This window comes from Callorhinus ursinus, unplaced genomic scaffold (genome assembly GCF_003265705.2).
Source record: "Callorhinus ursinus isolate GAN/ISIS: 27379988/994484 unplaced genomic scaffold, GSC_fseal_2.0 scaffold92, whole genome shotgun sequence".
Classification (NCBI taxonomy): Eukaryota; Metazoa; Chordata; class Mammalia; order Carnivora; family Otariidae; genus Callorhinus; species Callorhinus ursinus.
Window position 1 is genome coordinate 429,377 of NW_027397154.1, and position 14,123 is coordinate 443,499.

The 14,123-nt window shown below is 61.2% G+C and overlaps 1 protein-coding gene across 2 annotated transcripts in view; it reads left to right on the forward strand.

Annotated features, from left to right (window-relative positions):
- IQGAP3 (IQ motif containing GTPase activating protein 3) overlaps window positions 1-14,123 on the forward strand; it is a 39,136-nt gene that overhangs the window by 13,170 nt on the left and 11,843 nt on the right. For both annotated transcript variants that reach the window (XM_025858882.2, XM_073888556.1), the window contains 16 exons: window positions 22-135; window positions 349-527; window positions 921-999; window positions 1,521-1,684; window positions 2,080-2,167; window positions 4,033-4,196; window positions 5,555-5,712; window positions 6,951-7,066; window positions 7,166-7,329; window positions 9,270-9,360; window positions 10,188-10,355; window positions 10,442-10,581; window positions 10,668-10,838; window positions 13,425-13,508; window positions 13,682-13,753; window positions 13,853-13,922. In XM_025858882.2, coding sequence (XP_025714667.1) covers window positions 22-135; window positions 349-527; window positions 921-999; window positions 1,521-1,684; window positions 2,080-2,167; window positions 4,033-4,196; window positions 5,555-5,712; window positions 6,951-7,066; window positions 7,166-7,329; window positions 9,270-9,360; window positions 10,188-10,355; window positions 10,442-10,581; window positions 10,668-10,838; window positions 13,425-13,508; window positions 13,682-13,753; window positions 13,853-13,922 — 2,022 coding nt within the window. The remainder of the gene's footprint in view (window positions 1-21; window positions 136-348; window positions 528-920; window positions 1,000-1,520; window positions 1,685-2,079; window positions 2,168-4,032; window positions 4,197-5,554; window positions 5,713-6,950; window positions 7,067-7,165; window positions 7,330-9,269; window positions 9,361-10,187; window positions 10,356-10,441; window positions 10,582-10,667; window positions 10,839-13,424; window positions 13,509-13,681; window positions 13,754-13,852; window positions 13,923-14,123) is intronic.

Consider the following 14,123-nt stretch of genomic DNA (forward strand, 5'->3'; position numbering starts at 1 on the left):
GTGCCTGTGATGTTGTTGCAGCCGAGGAACTCAGCAACATGGCCTCTGAGCTGGCCAAATACGGCCTCCAGCTGCCTGCCTTCAGCAAGCTCGGGGGCATTCTGGCCAATGAGCTGTCGCTGGACGAGGCTACAGGTAGGGGCTGGGCTCTGCCCGGTGGGGGTGGGCTCAGTGAGAACGGGAGGACTCTGGGCCTCAGATGGATTCTGGGTGCCTCTCATCAGTAGGCAGGGCTGCCAGGCCTCCTGGGTGGGAAAAGGGAATGACATCAGGGCGGCTGCGGCTGGCCGTGCTACAGCGGTCTGGGGTTTGTCTGGCCTCCTGACCTTGTTTTTGCGCGCCTCCCAGTCCACGCAGCTGTCCTTGCCATCAATGAGGCCGTGGAGCGAGGGGTGGTTGCAGGCACCCTGGCTGCCTTGCAGAATCCCAATGCCCTGCTGGTGAACCTTCGAGAGCCTCTGGCGGCCATCTACCAGGAGCTACTGGCCCAGGCCAAGGTGGAGAAGGCCTCCAGTGCCCAGACCCGTGTAAGGAGGAGCCTCGGGTGCTGAGCGCCGGGTGGCCCGGAAGACCTGCAGCGGACAGGACTCCTGTGTGCCCTGTCCCACGCCCCAGAGTTGCTGAGGGAAAGTGTCGCTTGTGGGTTCTTGTAGAGAAAGAGGGAAGGCACCGGGGAGAGTAATGAGGATTCAGAGAAGGCAGGAGGGGGTTCTGAGGCCTGGATGTTTGGGGTGGGCTGAGACGGGGACGTAGGACTGGATGGGACCAACAGGAGATGCCAAAGGCAAGCCTGGAGCCCCTGGGTTCCCCAGAATCCTGGCCAGACGGCCCTTTGGCTGGGAACGCCCCTGGGGCAGAATTGCGGGGGCAGGAGAAGAGACAGGGAGGAGCCCGTGTCCCAGGCCTTGCTTTCGGTGCAGGATGGCGGAGAGACCCAGGACGTGTACGACTGCTTCCTGACTCAGGCTGAGATCCAAGGCAACATCAACCACGTCAACGGTGAGAGAAGTGGGCTGGGAGGCCTTGGGGTGCTCTCGGGGTGAGCCTCTGTATCAGGCAGTTTGGGGTGGCTCTCGCCTGGGCCAGCCCTCACGTCTCGGAAAGATCCAAGTCGAGAAGCAGCGCGTGCTCTGCTGTATGGCTGTCCGTGTCTAGAGAGGTGGCCCCGTCGAGGATGTTTCTGGTTGGATGGAGATCCATGGGGAGGGGCAGAGGCAAGAACAGACCTTCCGGCTCCTGGGGCCAGGGGCAGCCGGGCCGGGGTCCTTGAGAGGGAGGTGCGAGGAATGGATGCGGGAGGGGCTGGGGGTGGGAGCGGCTGCTGGAAGGCTCAGGATGGAGGAGGCATCGGCCTGCTCGGGGCAGGACGTCCTGAAGGTCTGGGACGGTGCTAACGGGAAGGTTGCAAAGATCCCACTGAGGGTTTGGGGCTGGGGCGGGGTGGGGGAGCTCTGGGCCGGTGGGAAGAATAGGGCTAGGCTGTCACATGTTGTCCACTGTGGGGTCTTGGTCTTTTGCAGTCCATGGGGCTCTAGAAGTTGTTGATGATGCGCTAGAAAGACAGAGCCCCAGTGCCCTGCTGGAGGCCCTTCTGGACCCTGCGCTGGCCCTGCGAGGGGTCCGGAGAGACTTTGCTGACTGGTACTTGGAACAGCTGAGCTCAGACAGAGAACAGAAAGCACAGGTCAGGCTCCAGTACTGCCCCCTGCTCTGGGGGCTGGGGGCTGGGGGCACGCCTCTGCCTGGGCATCACCTATGGCACCCGCTGGTATTCAGGCAGTGCCAACTACATGTGTGAATGATTACATCACCCCAAAGCTTAATGACGTAGACTGACGGCGGGTTGGGGGGGACCCAGGGCAGCCCGACGGGCGGTGACAGACTCCCCTGTTGCCAAAGTGGGGCCTCAGCGTGGCAGTCTCGTCTTCTCCCTGACGCGACGTCTGTGTTGTCTGGGTGGTTGTGTCAGTGCCTGCTGGGTAAGAAGGAGGCAGAGGCTCGAGGCAGGGTAGTCGGGGGGTGCTGGGAGCCGGTTTACAGCCCAGGGCTCCCCGCGGCTTCACCCCTTCCCCTCCCCAGGAGCTGGGCCTTCTGGATCTTCTGGAAAAGGAGGAGGTCCAGGCTGGTGTGGCTGTAGCCAACGTGAAGGCTGATCAGGAACAAGCCAGTAAGTCTCCCCTGAGGCGTGGCTGGGGCCCGGCCGGGGCCGTCACTGCCGCCTCTGGCCCTGGGCGGGCTTCCGCGTAGGGCTGCCGCGGACTGCTGCTGGCGGGGCCTCTCCCCCTGCCTGCCCGGCCCAGGCCGCCTGGAGGCACAGGACGGCGAGCTTCCTGAAGGCCATGGGGTTGTGACGGTCCATCCTGCGGGGCTGGCTCTGGGCAGGTGGCTCTCTGCAGGGCACTTCCCCTGCGTGTGGCCACTTTCAACCTGCTTGAGGCCTTTGGCTTCTCCAATGTAGTGGTTTTCCAGATGAGAGAGAAATGCATGATCCCACTCAGTTCCCCCTTAAAAACACTGTGTGCAATATAATTCTTTATTGGAGGAGCAGGTTGGTGACTGTGTCCCCCCCGCGGGTCAGCCCGCCCATGGCAGGAGCGAGACGAGGCTGAGTGCGGGGCTGAAGCCCGTGGCTGCCGGGCCTGTCACAGCCGCGGGCACTACCCCCTGGCCTGGCCGCTTGCGGTCGTTGGCTCGCCTGTTGCCGGTGCACGGGCCTGCTGTTCACATCTTTGTTGAACGTCTGCAGGCCTTCCTGGGCTCCTCCAACCATGCTTCAGCCTAGACTTCCGTCCCATTCACTCAGCCAGGCAGATGAGAGCTGCGGTTCTCCCTTCCCTTCTCGTCTGCCCGTTTCCAGCCTTCCAGACGGGCTGCTCTTCCCTGGCCGCCCAGCCTGCCGCACTGCTGGGCCTCTAGTTGTCTGGGTTTTGTTTCTGCACACTGTCACCCATGGAGGGCGGGTGACAGTGTCCAGCGCGGCCTCCACTGCTTCCGTGCTCCCCTGACGGCCGGAGCTCTGGGGGATGGAAGACAGCGCTGACATTGGGTGACTGGTCTTCATATCCTCATTTCTCCCCGTAGATCCACCTTCTTGACGCCAGGGCCCAGATCTGCCTGGCATTTTCCAAGCCCTGGTGTTCGAGACCCCACTGATGCCCCATAGCCCCTTCAAGCTTACTCCTGCTCTTTGTGGCCCCAACGGCTCCACTTTGGGGCTGGTTGCTTGTCCCTTTGTGCTGTCGGCAAGATTTGGCCCCTGGAGCCCCTTGACCGACCCTTCTCAGCTGCGCTCCACAGCCTCCTGCCAGTTTTGTCCCCTCCACCAAGGCGGCCACTCCTACCTGCCATGCTGCTCCATCTCTGGGCCTGACAGGTTGCTTCTTCCAGCGCCTTGTAAAGCCACCCGGCACCTCTTCCTCCTAAACACTTAGAAACTTCTTTTGAACCTACCAGAAGGCAGAACAGTTGTGTGCTTTATTTATTTATTTATTTATTTATTTATTTATTTTAAGATTTATTTATTTGAGGGCCGCCTGGGTGGCTCAGTTGGTTAAGTGTCTGCCTTTGGCTCAGGTCATGATCTCAGGGTCCTGGGATCGAGCCCCGCATCGGGCTCCCTGCTCCGCGGGAAGCCTGCTTCTCCCTCTCCCACTCCCCCTGCTTGTGTTCCCTCTCTCTCTGTGTCTCTCTCTGTCAGATAAATAAATAAAATCTTTAAAAAAAAAAAAAGAAAAACTATAGTCTTAAAGAAAAAAAAGATTTGTTTATTTGAGAGAGAGCATGTGGGGCGTGGGGGAGGGGCAGAGGGAGAGAATCCCAAGCGGACTCCCTGCAGAGCCTGGACCCAGGGCTCCATCTCAGGACCCTGAGATCATGACCTGAGCTGAAACCCAGAGTCAGACGCTCAAGTGACTGCGCCACCCACACGCCCCAAGGCAGAACAATTTTGAAGAGCAGTTGCCAATTTAGCCAGGAGAGTGGGACGGGCCCTGGGTGCCCAGCCTGTGCAGCCCTCTCCCTCCTCCCCTGCAGTGCTCCAGGCCGTGTGCAGGATCAACAGAGCCATCCAGAGCGGGGTGGCCGCTGCTACTGTGAAGGAGCTGATGTGCCCCGAGGCCCAGCTGCCTCGAGTGTACCCCCGCGCCCCAACTATGTACCAGCACGAGCTGATGGTGCTCCAGCAGCAGCGGGGAGGGGTGAGCCCCAGACCACAGCCCCAGTGCGGAGCACCCTCGGGCGGGATTGGGGAGGGACGTGGGCCGCCATCCTTAGCGGATCCTAGGTGTTAGCGCTCCTGTAAGGGTGGACCCTTCAAGTGGCAGACCCTAGCCAGCAGACACTGCTCTACACACACTCATTTAATCATCATTTAATGTTCCCTGTGAGAACATTATCGGGTAAGATTTCCGTTTGAGAGACAAGGAGAGTGAGATGCAGAGGCGGACACGGCTCCCGACTCAGCTGTAGCCGGCCGTGCTGGGAGCGAACGCAGATGTACGGAAGCCCGTGCCGCTCACCGCTCTGTGTCCGCCACTCCTGGTCTCCAGACAGCGGGGCGGCCTCCTGCATGGACTTCCCAGTCCCTGTGGGGGCTGGGATACACTGAGGTCCAGATAGTCACAGGCAGGGAGAAGGGGATGATGTCAGGGTTGGAGGACTTCAGACTAGGAAATGGAGGGAGCAGAGCTGGGAGGAAGTCTGGGAAGGCTTCCTGGAAGAGAGGAGCCCCATGCAGAATCAGACCCACGGCAGGAATTTTAGAGCATGACCCTGGTCCTGGCCCTGAGGAAGGGCGCTGTCTCCACATGGGCAGCTGCGGTATGGGACCCGTGCCGGGAGGTAACTTCCGGTTCTGTGCCTCCTTGCCGTGTGACCTGTGACCTCGGGCAAGTGAGTGACTTGTCTGCCCCTCAGTTCATATATGAAGCGGGAGCAGTAATATATTTAGCACATGGGATCGTTGTGAGGGTCAGAGTCACTGCACACGTTAGCCATGAGCCTGGCGCGTAAGCCCCGCTGCTGGGATTCTCCTTGCTGGGATCCTGTCTGTGGGGGACCGGATGGTGCTCCGGACATGGGGAGCAGCTCACGCTGGGGTTTGGGAAGAAGGAGAAGCCTAAGCCACCGAGTGGGGCCAGGGCCTCTGGGGAGTGTGCTGTGGCACAGAGGGGCCTCTCTGTCCCCCGAGGCCTTGCACACTTCCTGGTGCCTGCTAGGAACCAGCAAGGAGCCCGTGGGGCTCACTGGTCGCGTGTGGGCCCTGGAACCCAGTGTGGGTTTACCTTCCATGACTATGGGCTCACCTGGGAAAGGGGGATCTCAATGGCATCTCCCTCCCCGGCCTGTTAGGAAGATAAGTGATACTGTGTGTGAGGTGCTTGCCCAATGAGCACGTGGGGAGCGCTCTCAGGTATCAGGTATGGTTAGTCAGTGAGTGAAGGAGGCCGCTGGGGCTTGGGTTAGAGACGGGGATGCAGGGGCGCCTTGAGGGCAGGATGGCGGTGGCCCCAAGCCCGTCGCCGGCCCCGTGGGAATTGGCACTCCCCTGTTGTAGGGGCTCAGCCACGAGGAGCTCTTTGTGGCCGTGGAGATGCTGTCGGCCGTGGTCCTGATCAACCAGGCCCTGGAGGCTGGGGACATCGGCGGCTTCTGGAGCAGTCTGGTGAACCCTGCCACGGGCCTGGCCCAGGTGGAAGGAGAGAACGCTCAGCGGTGAGAGAGGTTTAACCCCAAGTCCAGAGGCAGGGCGGTGGAGGCAAGGCTCGGTTCTGCGTGGAGACCCGCCTTTAGCGCTGCCCTGCTCTGGGCCGGCCCCTCTCTGGGTCTGTTCGCAGCTCCTCGGCCCGGCCCATGACTCATCCTCGGAGTGGGGCTCGGTCATCCCCCCTTCCTGCATGTTCCGTGCTTCCTAGAGGAGGCTTGAGTATCCCCGGTGCCAGATACTGTCCTGGGTGCTGGGAAACAGCAGTGAACAAAACCAGGTTCCTGCTCTCCTCCAACCGACTTGCTAATGGAGGGGTACAGACAGAAACCAACACGGCAGGACTAGAAGGGAGGATGCCATGGCCCAAACCAGCCCGGGCCAAGGGGGTGAACGGTGGGGATGTGCTGGGGGTTAGGGAAGGCTCCGTTGGTAAGGAGGCTTTGGGAGAGACCTCAGAGCCTCTGTGATTGCCGGGGGGCGTGCAGGGCACAGGCTCGGAGCCGGACAGGTGCTGGACGTGGCAGGGTGGAGCAGCAGAGACCACGCTGTGGCCTTGGCTTTCCCTGTGAGCAAGAAGGAAGCCAGGGGGCTGGAGGGGTTTCAGCGCGGAGGGGCAGTCCGAGCTACGTTTGCCAGGCTCACTGGCTGCTCGGAGAGGATGGGCTCCCGGGTTGGACGGGACAAGCAGGCAGCCTCTGGGCTGGGTGTGAGGGACGCTTAGCCGAGGGCGGGGGCCGTGGAGGTGGCGAGTGGGAGTGTGGTTTGGGATCTGACAGTATCTGGTTGTGTGTGGATATGGGCTGTGAGAGAGAGTGTGGATTTGACGCCAAGATCTCTGTCCTCAGAGGTTGGAGTGAATGTTGGCCGAAGTGGGCAGGACTGGGAGACACAGGCTGAATGGGGGGTCAGCTCAGGTCAGGTTTGGGGTGCTCCTCAGGCATTCACAGGGAGGCGTGAGGGGGCAGCTGGTCTTCATGAATGGGCTGCAGTTGTACTCTGGGGAGTCGTTAGGATATGGCGTCTCGAGCCAGGAGGTCAGGATAGGAGTATGCAGCCTGAGCGGTGGGAGGCTCGGGCATGTAGACGTCAGGGAAGAGACCAGCACAGGGGCTTTGAAAGAACGACCCACAAGGTGCGAATAGAACCAGGAGCATGGATGAGCGGGAGGCGGAGCAGTGTTCAGAAGTGCCCTCACTCCCGGCTGACGATGCCCCTCCTGCTCACCCACTCCTCCCCCTGCTGCCAGTTACTTTGGTGCTCTGGTGGAGCTGCGACGTGCGCTGGACGGGGCCGTCTTGAGCTGGAACGACCTGCAGGCCACCGTGCACCAGGTCAACACCCAGGTGCAGGAGGAGACCGACCGTGAGTGGAGTCCAGGGCAGGGGGAGGCAGCTGGGCGTGCGTAGCCCATCCCTTACCGTAAGTCTGGGCCCAGTGCCCACCTAGATCTCTCTTTCCCAGAGGTCCTCGCAGTCAGCCTCATCAACGAGTCTCTGGACCAGGGCAGCCCCGAGAAGACCCTGTCTGCCCTTCTGCTTCCCTCGGCCGGCCTGGACGACGTCAGCCTTCCTGTCGCCCCTCGGTACCATCTCTTCCTCGTGGCGGCCAAGAAGCAGAAGGCCCAGGTGAGGTCTGAGTGGGCTGGGTTGGTCCCCGAAGCAGGAAGAGCATCCCCTGTGGGTAGAGCTGTGCCCAGGAGGCACCCTGGGAGAGCCCAGTCTGATGACACAGTCCCTTCTGGGGGTGGAGGGCAGGAGGGGCCAAGGGGGAAGGTGGCCATTGGGCCGGGCCCTGCCCCGAGCTCCAATTGCCAATGTGCAGAGAATGGTGGGGCCTTGTGGGTGGCAGGAGCACAGGCCTGGTGGCCAGGCAACCAGGCTGGACTTCCACGCTGACACTTAGTGACCACATTGACCTCCAGCAAATCCCTAATGTCTCTGAGTTCTGCTTGTCCATCCGTAAAATACTGTGCGTCCTGGTCCTCCGTACCTTCCAGAAGGAGGAAATCACCCACGTCGGAGAGCGTGGCGGGCTTCTGTGTGGCTCCGAGCAGTGCCTAGCAGTTGGGGGCTAGGCCTGCGGGCCTGGCTGCTTGGGTTTGCGTCCTGGCGGCCGGCCCTGCGTATGTGTCTCACACCTTTCACTCCCCTGCAAGCGTTTGGTGATAATGAACTTCTCTCCGGGTCAGGGCTGTCGGTGAGCAGAATGACAGCAGCTCTAGCTAACACAGATGGGACTCTTCTCTGCCGAGCGTTGTTTGTGCGCTTGACAAACGTGGGTTCCGAAGAAAGTGCTTTACTTTTATTTTTATATTTTTTCTAAGATTTTATTTATTTGAAAGGGAGGGAGCCTAAGCAGGGGCAGAGGGAGAAGCAGACTCCCTGCTGAGGAAGGATCCTGATGCGGGGCTCAATCCCAGGACCCCGGGATCATGACCTGAGCCAAAGGCAGACGCTTAACCCACTGAGCCACCCAGGCGCCCCAAGAAAGTGTTTTAGAATGCTGCCTGGAACATAGTACTCAAGCAAATGTCTGTTTAGAAATTTCCCTCTGCTGGGCGCCTGGGTGGCTCAGTCGGTCAAGCGACTGCCTTCGGCTCGGGTCATGATCCTGGAGTCCCAGGATCGAGTCCCTCATCGGGCTCCCCGCTCAGCAGGGAGTCTGCTTCTCCCTCCAACCCTCCCCCCTCTCATGTGCTCTATCTCTCATTCTCGCTCTCTCAAATAAATAAATAAAAATCTTTAAATTAGGGCGCCTGGGTGGCTCAGTTGGTTAAGCGACTGCCTTCGGCTCAGGTCATGATCCTGGAGTCCCGGGATCGAGTCCCGCATCGGGCTCCCTGCTCAGCGGGGAGTCTGCTTCTCCCTCTGACCCTCTTCCCTCTCGTGCTCTCTCTCTATCTCATTCTCTCTCTCAAATAAATAAATAAAATCTATAAAAAAAATTTTTAATCTTTAAATTAAAAAAAAAGAAATTTCCCTCTGCTAATGAGGAGTGTCGGAGGGGAGCAGAGTCTGGGGTTGGGTTTGGGTGAGGCACGGGGCTGGGGGACCCTGCCTAACCTTGTGGCTGAGTGAGCCTGTGGTCGCATGTAACCCAGGCACTGCCTGGCAGAACGGTTTGCAGTAGGAATGGACAGGACAGGGTGGGGGTCGGGGTCAAGGTCGGCCTGAGAAGGTGTGCATGGGGGCACAGGAATGGGAAGCAGGGGAAGGAAGGGGGAGCATCCAGTGTGGGCTTTTCCTGTCTGTGGCTGGGGCACAGGGGCAGGGAAGTGAGCTGCTCGGAGGGCGGAGGAGACTGAAGGCTTCCAAGGGTTCTGGGTATGCTGCACCCCAGCGAGCTGTTGCTTGGCCAGCCTGAAAGCAGGCTGGCAAAGAACCTTCTGAGCCGGCAGCAGCCCTGGGAAGCGACAAGGCCACGCCTGCACGTGGCAGGTGGAAGGAGCAGGCACGACTGTCCCTGAGGCTCCTGCAGCCTGCCTGGACTTTGGTTCTCGTGCAGCTGAGCCTGGGGCCTGGGGCGGCTGGCCCAGGCTCTCATCGTTCCCATCTCGACTTCCTAGGCGACGGGGGACCCCGGAGCAGTGCTATGGCTAGAAGAGATCCGCCGGGAGGTGGTTAGAGCCAACCAGGACACAGACGCCGTGCAGAGAAGTACATGGGCCTGGGGGCCCCGCAGGAGTCCAGAGGAGGGCTGGGGGGGAGGGGATGTGGGCTCTGCACTCACCCCCTCTCCCTTTCAACCTCTGTGGGGAGGTGGGCCAGAACCAGAGCAGGGCCTCACCGCTTGGCCTGGATGCTAGGTCTCCTGGCTGCAGCTGCGCGGGGAAGTCTCAGGGACTGAGAGCCCACAGTCCACCTGAGCCTCCATCCACGCCTTCTGTGGGTACTCGCCCCGAAGCGTGAGCACATGAAATCAGGCGGTGGCCAAAGGTCCATCCCATCCGGTGCTGGTAACTGGAGTTTGGGGTCCCGCTGTCAGCTCCGGTCGTGGGGGGCAGAAAAGACTGGCTTTGAGGACGAGTAGGCAGGATCAGTGCAGATACCAGCGTTCTGCTGTGGGTGCTAGTAGTGTCTGGGGTCCCTCTGTCCGTTTGTCTGAGTGACACGAAGGTAGGTGTTGCACTTCTTGGATTTTATTCTCTTCTGAAAAAACTGCCTTGAGGTTCTCTGCCCGCATTCTGCCTTTGAGCTTTTGTACAAGAGACCTGGAGCTGTCCTTTGACCCAGCCCCAGCCAGCCCCATGCTGCCTCCTCCCGGAAGCCTTCCTCGACTGCTGCCTTTTCCTCCAGGCACAGCTGCATGCTGCTGTGTTCATCTGGGTCTGCACCCATGCTCGGATGTGCCCTGTCCCTTCCCATCAGATGGGGGGGTTGTGTTCTCCTTTTTTGAATCCCTCCCCCATGGACAGGACAGGGCCCAGGGGAGGGACTTGGGGAAGGGGTAAGGACCAACCACTCCCTCCCGATGCTCCTGTCAGTGGCTCTCGGTGTGGCTGCCATCAATCAGGCCATCAAGGAGGGCAAGGCAGCCCAGACGGAGCGGGTGTTACGGAACCCCACCGTGGCCCTCCGAGGGGTGGTTCCCAACTGTGCTGACAGCTACCAGCGGGTCCTGGAAGGCGCCCTGGCAAAGAAGCAGCACCCAGGTAACGGCCCCAGCCTCACCCTCTGCATCTCCGCCGGCCCCCAATGCCTCCGCCGAGCCTTCTCTCCTCACTTGGCTTCTGCTCAGGAGACACCGCTCTCTGGGTCCGACACGACATGAAGGACGGCTCAGCCTACTATTTGCACCTGCAGACCTTCCAGGGGACCTGGGAGCAGCCCGCTGGCTGCCGCCTGAATAAGTCCCACCTGACTCGGGAGGAGATCCAGGTTGGCAGAGGCCCTGCGGAGGAGGGGGAGGGGCGGGGGAGGGGGCTCCCACCCGCCAGGTGCCACAGGCTCTCTCCTGCCTGCAGTCGGCCGTCACCAAGGTCACCGCCGCCCATGACCGCCAACAGCTCTGGAAGGCCAACATCAGCCTTGTCATCCAGCTCCAGGCCCGCCTGCGCGGCTTCCTGGTCCGGCAGGCATTTGCGGAACGCTCCCACTTCCTGAGGACCTGGCTGCCGGCTGTCATCAAGATCCAGGTGGCGGGCTCTGGCCTTCGAAGTTGTTGGGGCCGGGCTTATCTGAGCTTCAGGGCTTCCTTCCTGCTTGATTTTTGCTGAGTGGAGGGGGGGATGATCTTCTGGCCTCAGCAGTAGGGGTTCGGAGCGTTCTGTCTAGAGCCTGGACTGCCTGGGTTTGAGTCCCAGCTCCAGCATAGGCAGCCATGTGACCTCGACAGGCGCTCCCTTTCGCCCCTTTCCCCACCTGCAGAATGGGCATGCGAGCGTTGTAGCACCTCCGCATAGGGTTGTTGTGCGGGCATCTGGACAGTGCCTGGCTGGCAGGTGCTTACTGTCACCTTCCCTGTCCCCAGGGCAAGAGTCCTTTGTCACCTCCCTGTGGGGAGGTGGGAGTGACATTTAGTAAGCCGTCGGGCTCCAGGTACGAGGACCTCCGAGCTGGACAGGGTGGACCAGCCCCGAGGGGAGGTGCTCCCTCTTCTCTCCAGCTGGCCCTGTGGCTGGTCCAGTGTGGCCACGGGTGGAACCCACGAGTAACTGGGAAGTTGGGCTTCGGGCCCGCCCACTTTACAAGCCAGGAGAGAGGGGAGTTGAGCAAACAGACCCCAGGTAGATGTGACCTGAAGGCCGCGCCGTGGTACGCGCAGCGCAAAGGTTCTTTATTGACTAAACATCTGCAAGGATGCCCCCTGGGCCGGGCAAGGGCAGGAGACCGATGGGACACGTGAGTGACCGCAGCTCCCTCAGCAGGACCCGGGGCACAGCTGACGCTGTGACGGCGGGAACATGAGGGCAGCTGGGAGGACGCTGCGCGGGCGGGCCTGCAGCCCTCGAGGCCGAGCCAGCACGCGCAGGGTGGCGATTGGGGGCTCAGGCTGTAGAGTCAGAGGCTGGAGTTTGCCCCTTCATCCTCTCACTTCTGGGTCATACGACCTTGGGCACCTCTCCTAAGCCTGCTCCAACACCATTTCTTATTCACAGCGACGGTCCTCACCTCGTGTGTGGATTGTGTGGGCTCAGTGGGAAAGTACACGGGGCGCTGAGGGCAGTGAGCCCTCTGTGGGTGGCAGCCATTAGAACGTGTTAAATTGTAGGGCACTGGTCCCAGGACTCAGTACAGAACCTTGGTAATTAGCATTTAGTGGTCTGATCGCGGAGATGCCTCCCTCCTGAGCTTGGACTGGAATTTCACACACAAACTAAAGAGTTGAAAGGCTACAGCGGGAGAGGGCGTGGGGTCAGAGGGCACGTGTGCCACCTGCACTGGGGCTGTGCAGGCTCTGGCCTGGGTCCTGGCAGAGGCCCGGAGCCTTGGGGAAGTAGGAGTCAGAAGTGGAGCTCCCGGAAGCTCTGAGCCTGGCCGAGCCGCACAATCAGGTCCCGACTTCTGACCGGTCCAGACTGGGAGGCCTCTTCTCTAAGGGGGAAGAGCTGAGAGGAGTCCCCTGGGAGGGACAGCCGTGCCTGGGGAAGGAGAGGAAGCGGTGCTGAGGAAAGGCTCGGGGGGCGGGCAGGGGGCTTCCTGGCCTCCAGGCTCTAGGTGGACAGCTGCCATCCCAGGCCACGCTGCCCCTTACATCCTGTCCCAACAGAGCGACAGGGTCAGCCACGGGGTGGAATGCGGCCAGCAGAGCCGGCTTTAGGAAGGGCTGGGAGGACCGTTGGATGAACAGGGACGCTCTGAACATGCCAGCCTGCTGCAGTGTCCGGGGTGGAGGACCGTCCAGGGCCTGAGCGCCCAGGAGATGTTTCACGTGGGCCCGAAAAGACAGGAGGGATTTCAGGAGTCGGGGCATAAACGGGCTTGGGGCCAGAGCGTCACCACGTGCATTTAGAAGGAAGCGCAATGTCTGAAGTGGCTGGAGTCACGAAGAAGGAAGGAACCGCTGGAGAGTCGCATGGGGTCAGGTGGTTGAGAACCTCGGGAAGCTCTGGGGCTGAGAGACGTGGTCCAGGTGGTTCTTGAGGAAAACTGATCTCACACGAGCTTGCTGTGAAAGGGGAGAGGCCCCTAAGGGGGAGGGGAGCCGCCAGGTTTGTGTGTTAGAGACCAGAGTGGGTGTGGTTTACAGAGGAGCCGGTCATCCCAGCCCCTCAGGGCAGACCAGCCGGGGTGGGGCACTGTGGGGGGCAGGCTGGCGGGGGCGGGGGTGCTGGTGTGGCAAGCAGCGTGAGCTAGGGGAGCCTCCGTGGCCTGTGTCCCACACGGCCTCGGTAGAGGTGGGCTGCGAGGTTCTGTGCCGGCACACGCCTTCCATCCGAGCCCCTTGTGCTCCCCAGGCTGCACGTGAGTGCATCTGGGGGGACCCGGTGCGTGCCCTGAAGTTGGCGTAGACTTCGTTAATGTCTTTACAGCTTGGGTCTTACAGTTGGGTTCCATGACGGTGCGTGCGGTGGATTGCACGTGCGTGTGTGCTGGGACCGGGGGGGGGGGTGCAGAGTGTGCTTGGCTGGTGCAGGTCTCCCCGTGAGGGTAGCCATCCTCTGAGAGCGGGGCTGGTTTCCCCTCCAACCCCCCGCCTGCCTCCCCCACCCCGCACCCCCCGGGATGGCCTCTCTGGCCAGCAGGGACCAGCGGAGGTTGCCCCCTCTCCTGACGCACAGGCTCACTGGCGGGGTTACAGGCGGCGGAAGGCGTACCTGGAGCGGCTGCGGTATCTCAGAGCAAACTCGGATGCTGTGATCAAGGTAGCTGCCGCTGCCGCGGGGGTGGGGGGCAGTTCCTGTCTCCTGAAGGGCCCTCCGAGAACGATCCTTAGTCCTCTCGCCACCTCTGGAGATGGTTGGGCCCGCCCGGGGCCTGGCCCGGGTCCGAGGGCTGGTGCCCGCACATGCAGCTCTGAGGCAGCGTGTGTCCTCAGATCCAGACCTGGGTCCGGATGTGGGCAGCTCGGAGGCGATACCGGAGGCGTCTGGGATACTTCCAGAAGAATGTGAGTGCATCCTGCTGCCCCATCCCCATGCCCAGCCTTCGCCCAGGAGAACAAGGTGAGAGCAGCCAGTAAGACTCTCCCTACCTGCGTTCACGGCAGGTTGAGTCCATTGTGAAGATCCAGGCATTTTTCCGCGCCCAGAAGGCCCGGGACGACTACAGGATGTTAGGTACGCTGCCTGGGCCCCTCTCTTTGCTGTGAGTAAACTGCCCCTTCTCCCTCCTCTGTCTGCGAGTGGCATGGCTTTCGATAGTCAGCACGGCAGAGGTCATGCCACCCCATGGCTTACAACTGGGTTTTGGAGAAGTTGTTTGTCCTTCTTGAGCCCCTTCCTCATCAACAGCTGATGCCCCAACCTTGAGCAAGCCTC